The 21,035-nt window shown below is 34.4% G+C and overlaps 1 protein-coding gene across 1 annotated transcript in view; it reads right to left on the reverse strand.

The window, feature by feature from the left end:
• The window catches only part of LOC129233416 (ubiquitin conjugation factor E4 A-like), a gene marked incomplete at its 3' end in the record, with an annotated part of 51,976 nt that overhangs the window by 8,395 nt on the left and 22,546 nt on the right, over positions 1–21,035 (reverse strand). The window contains exons 4-6 of the mRNA XM_054867446.1: positions 13,881–14,033; positions 5,832–5,967; positions 3,178–3,380 (exon numbers count right to left, since the gene is read on the reverse strand). Coding sequence (XP_054723421.1) covers positions 3,178–3,380; positions 5,832–5,967; positions 13,881–14,033 — 492 coding nt within the window. The remainder of the gene's footprint in view (positions 1–3,177; positions 3,381–5,831; positions 5,968–13,880; positions 14,034–21,035) is intronic.

A 21,035-nucleotide genomic window follows, 5' to 3' on the forward strand; every position in this document is an offset into this window, starting at 1 on the left:
TTTCTTTAAGTTTGAAGTAAATCTAAAGTCCCTGCAGATGACTATGCAAATTCCACATTTTTTGTGAGCTTTCCGTCAAATTATCGTAACTTCCGAGAATTTTAGATTTTTTTTCTAGTTTAAAGAAATCTGCAGAATTTGTGCAAAATTTTATCTTGATTTGGAAAATCTACAGCTGCTGCAGATTTTCTGCAGAAATTTCGCAGAAATCTGTAGAATTTCTGCAGAATATTTGTCTGAGTTTTCCTCTCACATTTGAACAGAATTATTCTGCAGCTCAGGCATCTTAGTAGTATTCTGCTTTGTGGATACACCGCATTTACACATGTGACAAAAGCAGGCGATGACATTAATTTGCTTGCCGCTTTCATGAATGTCGGCGATCAGGGTTGCCACTCAATTTTGGAAAAAAAAATTCCCTGTGTTTTCCCTGTATGAAAATAAAACATTACAAACGAGCGAGCACTGATTATTTGGAAAAGAACATTAATATCTTGATAATTTCACCACAGGGTAAAAAACGAAACACAAATTTCTAAATAAATAAGGGAAAATAAATAAGAATTCATAATAACTGAACTAATAGCATGGCGGTTGAATATGTTCATCTTTTTATTCAAAAAAAAAAAACTTCTCTCAGCCATGGACCTAAAAGTGTATAAGTGACCCAGAACAATGATTATCGACGACTCATTTCATACACTCTAAATTATCATGAAATTCAAGATTCTATTTTTATGATAAATATTTTAACATTTACTTTAAAAAAAAAACTTAAGCAAAATTACCATTTTTTATTTTACTTTATTTCTGAACTTCATTAATATTCTCATTATAATTATTACTATTTATTTAATTTTTGGTAGTTTTTGGGAATTGATTTTTGTAACTTTAATTTAAGAAGGAAAAAACATTCCCTGCATCTTCCAGGTTTTTGAGGAAATTTTCGAAATTCCCTGGATTTTCCCTTGTTGATTTTTGAATTCCCTATGTTTTCCCTGCGTCTTCAGGTTTCCCTGTGGCGTGGCAACCCTGGCAACGGAAACGTACCTTGATGAGCGTCTCGGAGGACGCGAAGTAGTTGAGGGTGTCTATGTAGAGGAAGAGGTTGCTCTACTTTGGGTACTCTCTATATTTGGGAATTGATTTTGTAACTTTAATTTAAGAAGGAAAAAACATTCCCTGCATCTCCCAGGTTTTTGAGGAAATTTTCGAAATTCCCTGGATTTTCCCTTGTTGATTTTTGAATTCCCTATGTTTTCCCTGCGTCTTCAGGTTTCCCTGTGGCGTGGCAACCCTGGCAACGGAAACGTACCTTGATGAGCGTCTCGGAGGACGCGAAGTAGTTGAGGGTGTCTATGTAGAGGAAGAGGTTGCTCTACTTTGGGTACTCTCTATATTTGGGAATTGATTTTTGTAACTTTAATTTAAGAAGGAAAAAACATTCCCTGTATCTTCCAGGTTTTTGAGGAAATTTTCGAAATTCCCTGGATTTTCCCTTGTTGATTTTTGAATTCCCTGTGTTTTCCCTGCGTCTTCAGGTTTCCCTGTGGCGTGGCAACCCTGGCAACGGAAACGTACCTTGATGAGCGTCTCGGAGGACGCGAAGTAGTTGAGGGTGTCTATGTAGAGGAAGAGGTTGCTCTACTTTGGGTACTCTCTATATTTGGGAATTGATTTTTGTAACTTTAATTTAAGAAGGAAAAAACATTCCCTGCATCTTCCAGGTTTTTGAGGAAATTTTCGAAATTCCCTGGATTTTCCCTTGTTGATTTTTGAAGTCCCTGTGTTTTCCCTGCGTCTTCAGGTTTCCCTGTGGCGTGGCAACCCTGGCAACGGAAACGTACCTTGATGAGCGTCTCGGAGGACGCGAAGTAGTTGAGGGTGTCTATGTTGAGGAAGAGGTTGCTCTACTTTGGGTACTCTCTATATTTGGGAATTGATTTTTGTAACTTTAATTTAAGAAGGAAAAAACATTCCCTGCATCTTCCAGGTTTTTGAGGAAATTTTCGAAATTCCCCGGATTTTCCCTTGTTGATTTTTGAATTCCCTGTGTTTTCCCTGCATCTTCAGGTCTCCTTGTGGCGTGGCAACGCCGGCAACGGAAACGTACCTTGATGAGCGTCTCGGAGGACGCGAAGTAGTTGAGGGTGTCTATGTAGAGGAAGAGGTTGCTCTACTTTGGGTACTCTCTATATTTGGGAATTGATTTTTGTAACTTTAATTTAAGAAGGAAAAAACATTCCCTGCATCTTCCAGGTTTTTGAGGAAATTTTCGAAATTCCCTGGATTTTCCCTTGTTGATTTTTGAATTCCCTGTGTTTTCCCTGCGTCTTCAGGTTTCCCTGTGGCGTGGCAACCCTGGCAACGGAAACGTACCTTGATGAGCGTCTCGGAGGACGCGAAGTAGTTGAGGGTGTCTATGTTGAGGAAGAGGTTGCTCTACTTTGGGTACTCTCTATATTTGGGAATTGATTTTTGTAACTTTAATTTAAGAAGGAAAAAACATTCCCTGCATCTTCCAGGTTTTTGAGGAAATTTTCGAAATTCCCCGGATTTTCCCTTGTTGATTTTTGAATTCCCTGTGTTTTCCCTGCATCTTCAGGTCTCCTTGTGGCGTGGCAACGCCGGCAACGGAAACGTACCTTGATGAGCGTCTCGGAGGACGCGAAGTAGTTGAGGGTGTCTATGTAGAGGAAGAGGTTGCTCTACTTTGGGTACTCTCTATATTTGGGAATTGATTTTTGTAACTTAAATTTAAGAAGGAAAAAACATTCCCTGCATCTTCCAGGTTTTTGAGGAAATTTTCGAAATTCCCTGGATTTTCCCTTGTTGATTTTTGAATTCCCTGTGTTTTCCCTGCGTCTTCAGGTTTCCCTGTGGCGTGGCAACCCTGGCAACGGAAACGTACCTTGATGAGCGTCTCGGAGGACGCGAAGTAGTTGAGGGTGTCTATGTAGAGGAAGAGGTTGCTCTACTTTGGGTACTCTCTATATTTGGGAATTGATTTTTGTAACTTTAATTTAAGAAGGAAAAAACATTCCCTGCATCTTCCAGGTTTTTGAGGAAATTTTCGAAATTCCCCGGATTTTCCCTTGTTGATTTTTGAATTCTCTGTGTTTTCCCTGCATCTTCAGGTCTCCCTGTGGCGTGGCAACGCTGGCAACGGAAACGTACCTTGATGAGCGTCTCGGAGGACGCGAAGTAGTTGAGGGTGTCTATGTAGAGGAAGAGGTTGCGGTCGAAGAGCCCCGCCCCCGCCAGCTTGGCCTGCAAATGGGCGAATGCGGGGGTCAGCACTTCAGCTAGCTCCGCCCCTTCCACGTTCACCACCGAGCCCGACACGTCCAGCAGGAACTGCTGCAGCACCTCGCAGTGCCCTGGAACAGAGGTCACAGAGGTCGTTCAGCAAGAGGTTCGCCGATATACATCATGATATATATCACAATATCCAGCGTTAGAAATCAGTAAAAAATCCTACTGGTCCCTTGGACCATTCAACGTGAATATGTACTGGTCCTCGAACAACGGCACTGGTCCGCTTTGAATTGAACACTAAATATGTTTGTACCAAAAAATTACGCTTTATGATGATTACATTTATTAAGTTTTAGCTCATTGATAAAGCACTTAATTGCAAAATTACTGTATTGCGAATTAAGTTAAAAATGGTAAACATCAGGGTTGGCAAGTTTTTGCCGGGGGGCGGAAAAAACCGTGGAAAAAACCACGGTTTTTACCGCCCGGCAAAAATAGGATTTTGCCAGTTTTTGCCAAAGTGGCAAAAATAGATTTTGTGTTAACAACTTACGGACAGTTTTTTTCATTTTTATATAAAAGTAAAAAGCATGAAAAGATTGATAAAATTTGAATTCAATTATTTTTATAGTTTTTAAAAAATTGAAGGTTTAACTTACTTTTAAAGTTATGGAGCATTTTTACTTTTGAATTTTTAAGCATTAACATAAAATTTCAGTTAGTAACATCTAAGACGAATAATTAACTTACGATGAAAATGTAATTAGCTTGTTTATTATAGCATTTTTTACAGAATACTAAATATCTATATAAAGTATACTTAATCAAGATGCAACTATAAAATAAAAGAAATAAAAGTTGGCTCATTCTGAAAAAATTGTTTTAGCAAACATTTAAAATCTTAAGTTTTGCAATCCCAACATTTGTTTTTAATTTATTTTTCACCTTATAAATTAGAAGTAACATGGAGAGACATAACTAAAATATTAAAGTGCATTATTTATATTATATTGTCACTATTTCTTGATTAACAATATAAAGCTACTTTATTTGCAATTAGGTTTTTGCCGTTTTTTCCATTTTTGCCAGTTTTTCCATGGTTTTTTCCACTGTCCCGGCAAAAATACCTATTTTTGCCGGCAAAAAACCCAACCCTGATAAACATAATATTAAAAAACAATGTGTGAATGTGAACACTTAATATTAAATAACAATGCACAAAACCGATAAACAGTATAAAACACTTTTCTTCTGATGAGGATTTTTTAATATAACTTAAATGTTTAAAATTTTTTAATAGGCAATTGATAATAAACATTCAAATCTGCAATCTTAAACAGTCAAGCATACAGTCTGAAAACAAATTTCATTAAACGACAATTAAAATAGGTTACCAAAAATTTGTGAACTTAATTTGACTATTTTTACTTTGTTTTAGGACAATATTTTTCCATCCAAGTGTGAGCAAAATGTAAATATGTGATTTAAAATTAGATAAATCTTTTGAAAATAAAATTAACTGTAAAAGAAGTCAACCAACAGTTTGACTAATAAATAGCTAAACATTGTGGCTAGGCTAATGCTTTTGAATTTTGTTAGCAGAGTGTGATAAAAAAGAGACAGCGGTTGGTGGTCCTAGGGGACCACCAATTATTTTTTTATGGTGGTCCAAGGCAGGTTTCACTGGTCTGGGACCAGTGGACCAGCAGTAATTTCTAACGTTGATATTTCAGGGGCCAATCCAGCCTTTTTTTCTCGCTACCTATTTTTGTGAAAGTATTGCATCATTCTATTTTTGTGAAAGTTTTTTTTATCATTAGCACTGTTTTTGTCAGATTTTAGAAAGAGGCATCCTCATTTTTGTAAAAGAGAAGCAGAATAAGTGAAATTTTAGTTCCAAAAGTGTAAATGTCATATAGTATTATTTTTAACAGGTTTCGTTTTTTTTTGGGGGGGGGGGGGGGAACTAAAAACCTAAGAAGTACAAAAAATATCATCGAAATTTCAGCTTAATGGGCTATGTACTGTGTACAAAATAGGAAATTATGAGAAAAACGGTTTCCCAAAACAGATGTTGAAAGATTGCGATACTATTGCATAAATACACTTTGGCGAGAAACAGCTAAAAATGAGTTAAAATACTACAAAAAGGTTTCTATTTAAGCGATTGTTCATATAAACCAGCTTAGAATTTTATGAGTAAATTTTGTTTTAAACAGATAAACAAATTTTATATTTTAAAATGTGAATTTTTGAAATTTTTGATGTTTTTATGAAGCTACTAATTTTATTACTTGATTTTTGTGAAAGTACTGATTTCAAAACAAGATTTTTGTGGAGGTACCGAAAAACGGTAGCAAAACCAGCCTGTATTGGGCCCTGTATTTATTTTGAAAACACAGTCGAACGTCCATATATTGAACTTCCACAAATCGAAATTTTATATATATAGCAGCAAAGGGTTTGGAGGCAGCTTCGAAAAAAAGCTCCCGAATGCAGGAGTATTGGAGGCGTTTTGAAGGAGCGTAGAGACAAAAACTGAATCAAAAAACGACTTGTGAAGGAGCACATACCTGTCTGGTCGTGGTAGAAGAGGAACAGTTTCATGAAGTCCTCCCCCAGTTTAGAATCGGGAAACATCTCTGGCTGGCAGAGGGCCGAAGCAGTCTGGGTTACAATCACATGGTGGGCAGTCTCGAAGGGGCCAGTCTGGAAACAATACATCTTTAGAACCGAAACAATTCATCCTCTGCGGCATAGGGCAGAGACTGTCCCCCATGTAACACAGCGGACACTTGGTAAGTCGAACAATTCTAATCATTCAAAATATCTGTCAACTAGAAAACTTTTTTTAACATCCACAAAGATAAACCAATTTGTACATGACTCGAATCATAGTTAACGTTTAACCCCTCGACAATCGTATAATTTTGAAGAAAAGTGTCTTATTTTATCTCATTTAAGAAAATTATATAAAAATGAGTGTACGAACAACATGTGCACTCAATTTTTAACTTTCAATATTTTTAGATTGAAAATAAATTTTTTATTTAAAGTTTAACTAGAGGACCTGACAGACGTTGTTCTGTTCAAACTTTGTAAATTGAAAAGTTAAAAAACTTCAATAAACTATCAAGTTTATGAACCGTTTTGTTGAAAAAAATAAGTAAAAAGAAAAGGTTTTAAGCTGCTTGGTGTCAGAATGCGTATATTTATTGCTACTTGATTTCATCTAATGCCCACTGAGCAGTTGTTTATTAACTATTTTTTCTCCCGTACTTGATGGTTTGTTCCTACAGCCATACTCAAAGGATAAGAAGCGTCCTCAGATAATAAGTGTAAAAAACTACTCATCCAGAATAAACGGGAAATCCCGCTGCAACATCCCCCATATGAAAAAGAATAAAACAATTGAAAGGATATCGTTTAAAAAAATGATAAAGGTAAAAACATTTCTCTGCATAAGCGAAAATCACCCCCCCCCCCCTCCGATGTAAAATAAACATTCTTCAATTAAAGTGACGAAACACTCTTTAAAAAACCAAAAACAATTCATTGCAATTCGAAATATTTCGCCAAATAAACAAAAAAAATACAATAAATTACATTAACAGTAGCTTTAAAATGTAAACAAATGATCAAGCAACTCTATTTTTTAGAGCCAAAGTCACCACGTTACTGTAACCCAGCGGATCAGTGAGCGAAGCCAACTCCGACCGATTAGCACTCCGATCTTTTGAACGAAAACTTTTAAAACTTCAAATACTTCTGTGTACAGAACTACCCTGTTGTAACTTATCTGGACGAAAATAAAATTTGTTTCGTCTTTAAATTCCATCATCTTTTCCTTTAAGGATTATCAAACTAATCAGTTTAATAGTAAAGTATTCTTGACATTGGTGACAAAACTCAGATGGATTTGAGCCGAGAAACAAATGTTGCTGGGGACGGTACTTTCCGATCATTTGCGTTAGGAAAACCTAAATCACCGATCCGGTCACATGGTTCAACTACGACGACAGAGCACACGTTTTGCGTGAACTTTACTTTACCAGTACTTTACTTTAAAATATATCTCTAGACCTAAAATCGTTGCTTTCAAGAAATGAAGGTTTCTCTCTCTCTCTCTATGTTTTATCCATTCTCAACTGACATATCACAGTAGGAAATTTCATTACAAAAAGCAGAACTGGCTTTCTTATTGTCCTTTGGCAACGGGTTAAATATTTATTTCAGTTCTCGCTCAATAATGGATTAAAATAAATATTAATCATTCGGGAGATACAGCCATCCAATGTTTAAATTAATTAATTAATTAACAAAAACGTTTCCGATTATATCCATCGCGCTTCGAAACCATGCTTGCCACAACTGAATTACACACAAAAAAATTTGATCAAAATCGATCCAGCCGTTTAAAAGCCTTATTTTGACAAACGTCCGCACAGAAGATTTTTATATATTAAGATGAAAGGCCAACCAAGAAAGCAACGAAAATTTAAGGAATATGTCTTTTAAACATTAAAAGAGAATTCTATTAATCTTTTGCGTCATATAAGTAAAGATTAGCAAATTTTTCTTGTGTGGTAAATTTTAAAGCATGAGATACAGAGGCCAACGTCACAATCTGGACAGTAGTTCCGAATTTCCTTCCTGCATCTCTGCAATTACATCTTGCTTTCATCTGGTGCGTAAAAAGAGGAATAAAACGTAATCCGGGCAAAAGAAATGAATTGGATTTATTCGTTTCGTCGCGTCAATATTGCACCCACGAAACCGCCATTTTCACGAGAGCCAGGGGGAAGGAAGGAGTTAAGACACTAGAAAGTTTTTAAAAACTGAGATACGTCAAGCAATTGCTTCGTGTTTCATAAGAGCACAAACTTTCACGTATTGAAAACACCTTAATAGATATTTTTTAAATTTTTAGACCTGACAAATGCTTTTAACTATATATCTTATACATATAAAATCTGAGTATCTATCTATCTATCTATGTCCAAGCTTCTTCTCCCGAACGACAGTGAACTGACCATCGAACCAGGTATCGATGGATTCGTAATCCTCCCCGTCTTCATGTTTGGCTATTTAACATAATTCTCCGATAATAATTAGCGGAGATATCAATTAAAAATTATTAATTATGACTCTTAGATTTCAAAATAAAATCCCTATTTTTCGAAGGCTTTCCTCCATTCAAATTATTATTCAGTGCTTCATCTCAACTTTCCGTCGATTGCTAATTTAACGTTTCATATTGTCGTTGTTTCGTGCGTGATTTTTTGAGGCTTTCCTCAATTCAAATAATTAAGTAATGTTTCTTTCAGGAGTATTCGACCTAAAATACTTTAGGGAATCATAACAAATACAATAAATGAAGCATTTAAGTTTTATTTCACGTCGTAAAGTAAATGAGTGATTTACATGCAATTTATTATTAGTTTGCATAGTACTGATTTAGAATGTGAATTTTCCTGTTTTCGTGTAATATAAACAATCTTGGCAAACACTTCCCACTGATATAAATCTTGGTGAGAAGATTTTGATAATGGGGATTGTTTTAATTCAAACAAGAGTACTACTTTTAGTCACCAGAAATTGATAGAACAAGCAAAAAAAAAAAACAAAAAACAAAAAAAAAAAAAAAAAAAAACAAGGACCCAGAAAATAATTTTATTTTCCCAACAGTTATTTTTTAATTAATTTTTTAAAATATCCGATTTTTCAAACAAGCCGTGGTCTTTATACGTCACAAATGCATACCTGCCAACCTCCGAGAAAAAAAATCCGGAAGATTTTTTTATTTTTATCCACAAGATTTTAAGGCAAAATAAAAATCAAACAGAACCTCTAGCCTCTTTTTATTTAACAATATATTAGTTATGAATTTCATATCAATTGAACTTACTTTCGTTTAGTAAATATTACTTTTATTGCTTTCTTTAAAAGTTTGGAAATAACATTTGGTACTCATTTTAAAAAAAGAACAAAGCACAAACAGCTCGAATTGAAGAGAACGAGAAGATAATCGGCGCCGAAATTGAGCCCCTAGTTGCCAAGCGCGACGCTTGCTTTGATTGGATCCCGATGAAGTCATGTGCTGTATCACTCCGTGACGTCATAATCTTGCCTCACTTCTTCTGCCATTCTCCTACGGCAACCTTTCCTTGGCTACTTGGCCTAAAATGTTCCACAAAAGAATCGTTAGCGCCAAAATTGGCGAGATACAATTTTTTTCCTACAAAACGTGAAAAATCCGGAAGATTTTGCTCATAACCGGAAAACCGGAAAAGGAAATAAAAATCCGTAAAACTTCCGGGAAATCCGGACGTCTTGGCAGGTATGCAAATGATGTACTTTGGCGCATCTTTCTATCGGCTTTCATTTTTTAGGTAGGCCGTGCAACGCCGGGCACGCAGCTAGTTTAGTAATATCATATGAGGCAGCCAGAAGCAAAGGGATGTGCTGTTTGACCATCGATTACATGGAAAGGCTAATATCCGGTTTATAGGCGGAAATGGACCTATCTATTAGTTTACAGGGATGTTAGTTGGTTTGTTTTAGATGTGCACTTTTGCCTCTCAATAATTTGACCTTAGTTTTGTAAAAATGAAAATTTGCTCGCAGCAACATTTTTTAAATCTAAAGTACATTCGATCTATATTCTCACGGCAAAAATGAATTGATTTATTTATTCACAACAAAGTTTTGAGCTCACCATTTTGCTTTTACGTTCCTGAACGAAATGAAAATGTTTTATTTTCTTTTTGTTGTTTCCATGGTAACTACTTTTGTTTCCCCTTATTTTATTTTTGAGAATGCAATAAATGAATAAGGCACTAGTGACATTATGAAACGCGTGCATAAAAATCTCATCGTTATTTTCCCTTCCCCCCTGCTAGATTCATTCAGATGGAATCGTCTTTACTTGGCAGATTGCCAAATTACATACAATCCGTGGTCAAACAATAAGTGGACATTTTCAAGTTTTTGAGCAAAACGCGTCGAAAGATAACGTCCTAGGGAGGCTTTCATTGAAATTTTTTCCTAAATCATGCTGTACAGCAGCAACTACCAGGGCTACTAGTACTACCTTTTGCCCCCAAGACAGAGGAGACGTTCACACTACCATGTGTACTGGTTACGTCCAAATTTTTAATTTTGCCACTCACATCCCATTGCTTCTCACCGCCTAATATGTTTAATACATAGACTAATAATAAGAAAAGACCAAACTATGGCAACCCTTTTGCTGCTCGTAAACCAAACCATGTGACTGGTGGATATCCTAGCAACAGCGGGCGTTGATCGTAGCAGACGATCGTGCCACTCCACAAGGAGTGGCTTATCTCGTCATTGCTGACTCGAGCCAATCGCATTATCCACGTGTAGTGGGCGTCGGCATCTGGTCTTACGTGACTTTAGTGAATGATATGGTAATTAGGTGGAAGATAAAAAGAATCTGGACTTCGTCTCTTCGCCACTTGCACTCCGCGATCTAACACACGACGTTTGTGTTGTCGAAAGACTCGCTCTTTTCCCCTCACAAATGGGATGGTGTTAGAAGTTTGTTTTACAGCGTTAGTCTATTGAATAATAGGAAAATGATTATTACCGGTGATATTCATTTTATAACTCCCAACTCATATTAATAGTGCAATAGGTGTTTTAAGGCTTTTTACTTTGGATCAGGGTTGGCAAGTTTCTGCCGAGGCGGTCAAAACCACTGGTAGAAACCGGTTAAAACCGGCATGGCAAAAACCACTTTCTGCCACATTTGCGGCAGAAACTGGCAAAAATTCACAAAATGGAAAAAAAAAATTAAATTATTGACATGCAATAGGAAGTGCATGGAAAAAAAATTATTAACCAAAGCACAATTTAATTACGATATTACCACAATTTAAAATCAAATGTTACACTGTTTGGACCCTGCAGTTGTTTCTTAGAAAAGGTGGTTTCTAAAATCTAAACAGTTTCTCAATCTAATATGTACAAATGAGAAACTTTAGAATGTTCCTGAAACAGAAGAGCTAGCAGGCAATGCATGAAGGAACAAGCAATGTTCGTGAAACTTTCATCTATTGTATTTTTATTTTTTTTAACCGGTCCACCATATAGTAACTGGGTAGTGGGAGAAATTCAACTGGAAAAATAAGTTTCGAGAAATAGGGCCAATTTGGTTCGCAAAGCTGTGACATTAGGTACAAAATCTATGTTAATATCGGCAAGTAAAATTCTGGTCCTTTCGTCTTGAAGCACATGATAATTTCGATCACAAACAATTTAGATGGAGCGTATAAAGCGAGCAAATTACAATCAGTAATTTATTGTTTTTAGTTCTGTATGTCACTCCTCTTGCCTAGGAACCCATCTGATTTTTGTCCTTTGTTAGATTAACCCAAACATGACGAGCATCTGCAATTGAAAAGTTCCCTTCTCAAACTAAATCAAGGGCATTAGCATAGGATTTTATTTTTTCAAATGATGAAATGAAGTTTAATTTTTTAGTTTACTTAAACGAATATCATTTAGCAATCACTTGAGTTATTAAAGATGCTTTTAAGTTTTGGCCAGTTTCTGCCGGTTTTTACCGGTCATAACCAGTTTCTACCACTGGAACGGCAAAAACCAGTTTCTGCCAGCAGAAAGCCAACCCTGCTTTGGATTAAATTGGTAACCTTAGAAATATTTATTTAAAATGATTATGGTTTTATTTTGAGTGTCGACAGCAAATAAAGCTATTTCTTCTTTTAAAAGTCAGTACCTGGACGACCGAGCCTCGCTCGGCTTTAAAAGAATTATTTTTTGTCAACTCATGTTTTTTTAAGGTTCAATACTTTTCCAAATCTACTTGAAAAGCTTCACCTTAACGAAATATTAAGCACTCGACCTCCTTATAACACTAAAGTACCAAACAAAGAAGATTTTAAATGTAATTAAATCAACATTTTGCTTTAAACTATTTGTTACATTTGTTTCCACTATACAATTTTTCTTGTCAGTAATTAAAATATTTTGACCTTGGAGCCAGTTTTGCTATGGTGAAATCGGTTTTGCGTTTCACGATTTTATGCCAATCGAGATTTTCTTTTTGAATAAGTACTTTTAGTTTTTACGCCAGAAAATGCTACATACAGCATGATATCCATCGAAACTGATGATCCACAAACCATTCCAACAAATGATAACAACTGTCTCAACAAAACATAAACAGTCTCCAGACATACACTTCTTCGAAATAAAATTTAGATGCGTGATTTAAAAAACAAGTTAAACTATTTGAAGTGTAAAAAGAAAATAAATAAATAAAATAAAATAGGATGGTCAAGCAATAGTTTCACTTAAAAAAGAAAAAAAGCCTTACATCGACTTACATAATGCTTTTGAATTTGTTTTCAGCCAAGTGTATTTGAAACTAGCCAAAGTGGCCAATATCAGCCGAACCCGGCAACCCTAAGCAAGTATAAAATTTTAAAGCGAGAAGAGACAAATTTTCATTGCTATGGTTGCAAATTGTCTGCCTGATGCGTCAACTTACAGTTTACTTCAAGGCTTAACTCAATTTGACTTTATATTAAAAAACCGTTTTTCGTAAAAAACCGCGTTTTTACAGAAAAAACACCGATGCAGATGAACTTAGGATGCAAAACTACAATTAAATCCAAAATTTCATCCAAATCGTCAGAGCAGTTTCGGAGATAAGAAATATATACATACCCACAAGAATTGCTCGTTTAAAGATATAAGATTTATTATACTCTGCTAATTTACGAAACTGACAGAAACGGGTTTCATCCAGGGTTGGCCGGATTGGACCCAATGGTTTTTTTTGATAAAACCCATTTAAAAAAACCCATTATTTAGCCCACTTTTGGGTTTTTTTAAATTTTTTGAGAAGTTTTTTAAAAAAGTAATTAATTTAAATACTTTTACAATTTAAACTTCTATTTTATTTGTTCTTCACCACAGACAATGGACATAAAAAATGAATTTGGAACTTTAATAGTATTTCTTAACTCTTAACGGCATTAAAAATACTTCAAAGATTTAAAAAATATATATTTAACTTTTATCTTTAACTGGTCAATAAATAACTCAAATTATCTTATTAGCTGGAATTCAGTAAATAGGGATTTAAACTACTTGAGGTTCTACAGTAGTTTTGCATAAAAAAATGAAATACAATAAAGTAAAATGCAAAAAAAATAAAGTAGTAATTAAAAACGAACAATAGATTTTATCACTCAAGAAGTAATTTTGCCTTAACTGTTGGTAATCATGGAAACTAAAAAATCTGAAACTTCACCATTCTCGGGTTTTGTCGTCTTTTGTACTTTTCTTCAGAAAAACGCTAAATTTTAGCTAGTTTTCCAGCTTTTTTTACTCCAAGACAATTCTTGTGCTTTGTCCATATACTTACGCTACAATATGCTACAAGTACCCTACATTTTCCCTAAAAAAAGACAAAAAAACCCACATTTCTTTTAAAAAACCCAGCTTTAGTTGGGGTTTTTTGGGTTTTATTTAAAAAAACCCAAAAAACCCTGGGTCCATGGGCTTTTTTAAAAAAACCCGGGTTTTTGCCAACCCTGGTTTCATCCCATCATCAGAGAGCCCACCTTGCAGTCGGTGAGCTTCTTGAGGCGATGGTAGGACTGGTAGAGGTAGAACATGATCCTCTTGACACCTGCTATGGAATCCTCTTCGTCTGTGTTTTTTCTGCGCACGATGTGCTGAGCTGGCTCCTCCAAAAGCAAGCGCTCGAACACGGCCTGCGGAATACAGAGCAAGGGTCCATTCATTAATTACGTACAGGGTTCGTACTCAATTTCAGAAATAAAATGAAGGAGTTTTGAAGGAGTAAAATGAGATTTTGAAGGAGTACTAATGGGCAGGCCTTAAATGATGCCGCAGTTTTTTTTTTTTTTGCAACTTATTTGACCTCCTTCCCTCTTTGTCACACTTCTCCTTACTCCTCCTCTTGTCAGGGTTGGCAAGTTTTTGCCGGGGGCGGAAAAAACCATGGAAAAAACCACGGTTTTTACCGCCCGGCAAAAATAGGTTTTTGCCAGTTTTTGCCAGAGTGGCAAAAATAGATTTTGTATTAACAACTTACGGACAGTTTTTTTCCTTTTTATATAAAAGTAAAAAGCATGAAAAGATTTTGATAAAATTTTAATTCAATTATTTTTATAGTTTTTAAAAAATTGAAGGTTTAACTTACTTTTAAAGTTATGGAGCATTTTTACTTTTGAATTTTTAAGCATTAACATAAAATTTCAGTTAGTAACATCTAAGACGAATAATTAACTTACAATGAAAATGTAATTAGCTTGTTTATTACAGCAATTTTTACAGAATACTAAATATCTATATAAAGTATACTTAATCCAGATGAAACTATAAAGTAAAAGACGTAAAAGTTGGCTCATTCCTGAAAAAAAATGTTTTAGCAAACATTTAAAATCTTAAGTTTTGCAATCCCAACATTTGTTTTTAATTTATTTTTCACCTTATAAATTAGAAGTAACATGGAGAGACATAACTAAAATATTAAAATGCATTATTTATATTATATTGTCACTATTTCTTGATTAACAATATAAAGCTACTTTATTTGCAATTGGGTTTTTGCCGTTTTTTTCCATTTTTGCCGTTTTTTTCCATTTTTGCCATGGTTTTTTTTTCACTGTCCCGGCAAAAAACACAACCCTGCTCTTGTCACATGTCATTTTTTTTAAAAACGTATTGTTACAATAGCTGTGGGATGTCACTTTTTGTCACCCTCTCTCTTCCCCTTCTCACAATTTCATGAACCCGTCTCCCTCTCGAGAATTGACATCACTTGTGAATGACAATATCATAACTGTGATTTACTAAACAATCGTTTTTTAAAAAAAATCACTTAATATAGTATAGCTACTTATATATTTTTAAATATTTAAATAACAATTAGACAAACTGACTTTTGTTGCTGAAAGTGTGGGGGGAAAAGCGATAATCATAAAACTTGAAAAAAAAAAGCCAAGCACCATTTAAGCATGCTCGACTTCAGTTACGAAATGTCTTAGTCATCTAATAATATTTTCACCTTCAACTTCTATGACTTTTATGATCAATTTGTAAATCACATCTTCATTAAAAAAAAAAAAAATTAATATACGAAATTACTACATTAAAATTGTGCTTATACCATTGCCCTTGTGACGAAGTTGAGTTGTCGATCGAAGGATTTTAAGTTACTGTCATAGAGGAAGATTATATAGTCATGAACTCCAAAAAAAAGGAGTTTTGAAGGATTCAAAACCAAAATGATGGAGTTTGAAGGGCCCTTCAAAAATTTTCCCCAAATGAAGGAGTATTGGAGGAGTTTTGAAGGAGCGTACGAACCCTGTATGTAGGGGTTCCGAGGGGGACCAGGGTTCGTACTCAATTTCAGAAATAAAATGAAGGAGTTTTGGAGGAGTTTTGAAGGAGTAAAAGGAGATTTTGAAGGAGTACTAATGGAGTGTCATTAAATGATGTCACTTTTTTTTCAATATATTTGACCATCAGCACCCTTTATCACAAAGTGTCACACTTCACTTCTTTTGTCACGTCATATTTTTTACAAACATATCGCTACAATAACTGTGTGATGTCACTTTGTGTCACCCTCTCTCTTCCCCTTGTCACAATTTCATGAGCCCGTCTCCTCCTCGAAGCATGACATCACTCGTGGAGGACTCTTTTTACAATATCATAACTGCAATTAACTAAACAATTGTTTTTTTAACGCAATCACTTAAGGTAGTACATTTACTTATGTATTTTTAAATATTTAAATAATAATTAGGCAACTTGACTTTTGCTGCTGAGAGTGTGGTGGAGGAAAAAACAATAATCATAAAACTTGAAAAAATAGCCAAGCACCATTTAAGCATGTTTTACTTCACTTATGAAATGTCTTAGTATTCTTTTAAAATTTCACCTTCAACTTTTATGAATTAACTACGATCAATTTGTAAATAAAAAAAAATCAATGCACAAAATGACTACATTAAAATCGCCTTTGTGATGAAGTTAGTTGTCAATAGAAGTATTTTAAGTTTCTGTTATAGAGGAAGATTATGTAGTTTTGAACTAAAAAAGAAGGAGTTAAAACCGAAATGAAGGAATTTGAAGGACCCTTCAAAAAGTTTTTATAAATGAAGGAGTATTGGAGGAGTTTTGAAGGAGCGTACGAATCCTGGGGACGGGGGGTTGGAAAAATCTTTAAAAACCCTTACTTTAGGGGGGGGGGGCAAACCCATTCTTACGTAATAGTTTCCAAGTCAATATTTTATATTGTAGAGTATTCTTTCATGTTAAAAATAAATAAAATAAAATAAAATATACATTTAATTACCTATTAAAATTAATATAAAATTAAATTAAGTATTTCTTAATATAAAATGAATTTTTCAGTATCTTAACTGTAGCCAACATGTGATTGGTCAACATCCAAAAGCTAATTTAAATATCAATGGACCAATCAGGTGTTGGCACACATGTGCTGCACATGTAACTGCATTTCCAACTGTTGGTTTTCAGCAACATTTTTTGATTTTCACCATGTATTCAGTTGCCTTTTTATCTTGCAAGAAGCAAGTGGTGTTCATGTAAAATAAAAGATTTTTACAGAAAGGTTTCTACTCTGATTTGAAACAGATAAGTAACTTTGAATTTTATAACATATATTAGAAATCACGAGGTCAAATGGTTTGGCAGGGATCCTATTGCGTTTGCATCTGGAAGGTGAAAAACGCATTAGGTGAGCTGCTTTTTATTTATTTTACAAAAGTGTTAAATATAATTTTTAAAAAATCGCACTTCTGGCATGTTTTATTTTTAATGAGTATCGCATCATATACAAAACAAAGTAAAAAAAAAAAAAAAAAAAAAAATCAGTCTAGATTTCAAATTTTTAATAAATATTTCTTTACACAAAAAGGTTTAATTTAATAATTGTGAACTTAATAACGATTCGAGTGATGTAAGATTCGTTATTTTATTATTTTGAAAAATAAAAGGGAATCTTACGTAAGAATAGGGGGGAGGGGTTTAAAAAATCTTACCTACCTTCACATGAGGGGCGGGACAAAAATTGCCAAAATCATCCTTACATAATTAATGAATAGCCCCTAATATTGGACCAACTACTAGGTATATATGCATTCTTATTTACGTAACAAAATCAAGTTTTTTTTATTTTTAAGTTTTTTTATTAACATAAATCTATTACAGAGTATATTATCAAGATTTTTCTTTCACTGGTACAATCATCGACCTTGCACTTTGATGTCCTGCAAGCAGTTTAAAATCTCGTATGAAAAAGTCCCTCCATAACGTAATAAAAAGAAAAATATTTAAATTTTACTCATGAATTATCTACCGTAAAATCCCAAAAGTAACCCCCCCCCCCTATTTTCAAAACAAAACTTGTTGTTTTCAGAAGGGGGGGGGGTCATAATCGAGATTTTTCTGAAAAATTAGCCAAAATAATTGTTTTTAGTAGTATTAATTTTAGAGTACAGAAAAGAAATAATAAGTAAATAAGAGTTAATATTAATGAAGAGAGAGAAATTAATTAATAAAAACCTGGCATATTTTTCTAAAAGTAATAAATTGCGTGAGGGCGCCATTTGTTTTTCGAAAGAAAGGATTTTGCACGTTAAGTTGGCAAAACCCCTGTAATTTATCGCTTGAAAATTCATTATGTACTGAATGTAATAAAGTTACAGTAAAAGAAGCAAAATCATAATGTTCTTGTTTCAGAATAGAAGAAAAAATCACAATCACGGCCGCAAATTCGTTATGAACATCGTAATTTTGAAAACTGAGCTTTACAAAGTTCGCGAACGCGAACACAGAAATCTGTTACTCGATTTAGTAAAATTTACATTTCTGATGATCCTAAACTCGTTCAATTACATTATTTCTCCTTTTAAAAAAGGTTCTTTTTAAGTTTCGCGCTATTTTTTAAGCAACACGTTGCCAAAATGGCGTCAGGTTTTCAAAATGGCGTCGCGTTGAAGATCATTCAGTTTCACAAGTCAGAACAAAAATGTTCCTTCCAAAATGAATAAAAAGCAGTACAATCATATAAATTTCTTTTGTAATACATATGAACAAAAGAAAAAAAGGCGCCCTTGTGTTCAAAAGGAGTCTAGACATTTTGCAAAGAATAAACTGGGGAGACCATTTTAGGGAACGAAAATGGCATTAAACGGCTGTTTCTATCTGAAACAATTATCCAATTATTTTGTAGTAAGTTACCGCCCCTAAGCCAGGGCTAAGGCAGAAATACTTAAAATACACCACCAGCTCAGTTATTTCATCCGAGGACTGCAGTTTCGTGCTTTTTAGCACTCATCAGCCCGGAATAGGAATCACGTGAGCTGGTGGCGAAAATCCTCTTAAGGGAGCCAAGAGAGCCAAATAAACTGGTAGCTAATGTAGAATTAGCACACAAATGTGTGTGATAAAAATATATTGGAAGGTTTATTTCGATAACACTTGCCAAGTGGCATGAAATATTCAATGACTGTTAGAGATGGATTAAGAGATGGCCTTGGAGAAAGCAGGTTGACACAAAAAATAGCCTGAAATTGAAATATTGTTCTGCCTCGAAGAACGAACAAACAGATCCTTTGGAATATCTGTTTCTATTTAAAAGAATAAGTGTAAAAGTGACGCTGTACCAAGCCTATTTACGAAATTTTATCCTTCTATGACTAACGTTCTTGTATTACGAGAAGTACATAAGTACGCTCACACATAGAAACAAACGTCACGACAAAACTCATCAAAACTAATCGAGGACGATCAAATCAAATGCTACCCTCCAAAAATGCAACTAAAATCCAAAAAAAAAAAAAGAAAGAAAGAAGATAAATCGCCAAGTAACAATCAAAACGGGAAATCTTTATCTCAAAACAAAAACAATTTTATATTTAGTCAGAGCCGAGAAAAAGAAAAGTGGTAACCTTCGGAACGATAATTTAAAATGAGATCACGCAAATGATAGTTTTCCGATATGAAAATATCAGAGTTACATTAGGCTTAAAAGTGTTTTTTAATTGTTTCCCACTGATTTTACAGTATCTTTCTTTTTTTTTTTTTTTTTGAAATTTGAAGAAAATGAATGAGCTCTATGGGTATTTTTCGTGGGCTTTCCAATGGGGTCGAAATTGAACTGATCGGATAACTATTTCGGGTAGAAAGAGGCATTAAATGCCATTTTCGGGTCCTAACATCAAAATTCGAACAGTTCCGTTATTTTTTGGCGTTTGCTCCCCCCCCCAAGTACCTCCCTCCCAAATTTGGTCAATATCTGACATAAACTGTGGGTTCATACAGGGAACATACTCAGATCTTATACAATTAAAAATTGAGCGTATGTACCTATGTATCTATGTCCAAGCTTCTTCTCCCGAACACCAGTGAACTGACCATCGAACCAGGTATCGATGGATTCGTCATCTTCCCGTCTTCATGTTTAGCTATTTAACATGATCCTCCGATAATAATTAGCGGAGATATCAATTAAAAACTATTAATTATGACTCTTAGATTTCAAAATAAAATCCCTATTTTTCGAAGTCTTTCCTCCATTCAAATTATTATTCAGTGCTTCATCTCCACTTTCCGCAACAATGCTTTTATTGAAATTTGTAGTTGTAGCGTGAAGAAAATCGTTAAATGAAAGATTCGATGCCATTTTTTTTTTTTTTTTTGAATATAAAGAAGAAAAAAATTTTGGATTTTTGTTTCGAGGCTTTTCCTGCAATCGAGGGTTTTGAAATGTTTACTTTTTGGTTATGTTTCTGCAGTCTGCTGCAAAATTTTACTGTTTTTTTTTTTGTTCAAACCTGATAGTTGAACACGCGTCACTTGACACAACTTTTATTTTCGAGGTAGACCGAGCAAAGCCGGGAGACACAGCTAGTACACACATACATTCTTTATTTTATTGATACAGATTTTATACAGGGTATCTGCTACTTTTTGAGTTTTGAAATCCATGACTTTCCCTGACTTCTGCCTGTAGCTTTCCATGACTCAGGTTCTTCAAATCCATGACTTTCCATGACTCACGCAAGTTACTTCATTTGACAATGACATCAAAATTGCGCATAAATATAAATAGAGACTATAAAGCAGTATAATCCTTTTTATCTCAGCTATGTAAATGAATCTAAACAAAAGCAGCAAAAAATATTCAACTAAATATGTATATGAAAAATGCAACAATTTATTGAGACAAAAAATAAGTATGAGAATTTAAGAACATTTAAAATCTAAAATAAACCCATTATCTCCCCAAAGCGCAGTGTGAAACTGTAAAATACAAATTTAATAAATGCATTCATACACTAAACAGAAAAAAAAACCCTTCAAAATACTCAATTCCAGAGTCATCATGGTTAAAGATAAGTTAGTAACAAATCTGAATATGATCGGTATAATAATTCAATTGTAATGTACAAAAGCAAGCTTACCATTAAATATAGAAACTTCAAACTGCTATTTCTACTGTTTATGTGTGTTTTTTTAAACATTGTAGAAAAGCTATGATACGGAAAAAAAATCCCCAGTCTCCGGAATTGGAAAACGTACGATATTGAAAACAAACGATAGTCCTGAGCGCGAAGTTCATGACCAACAGTCAGTTTCCATGACTTTTGGACATTTTACACTGAAATCCATGACCAACAGTCAGTTTCCATGTCTTTTCGACATTTTACACTGAA

This window comes from Uloborus diversus, unplaced genomic scaffold (assembly GCF_026930045.1).
Source record: "Uloborus diversus isolate 005 unplaced genomic scaffold, Udiv.v.3.1 scaffold_399, whole genome shotgun sequence".
Lineage (NCBI taxonomy): Eukaryota > Metazoa > Arthropoda > Arachnida > Araneae > Uloboridae > Uloborus > Uloborus diversus.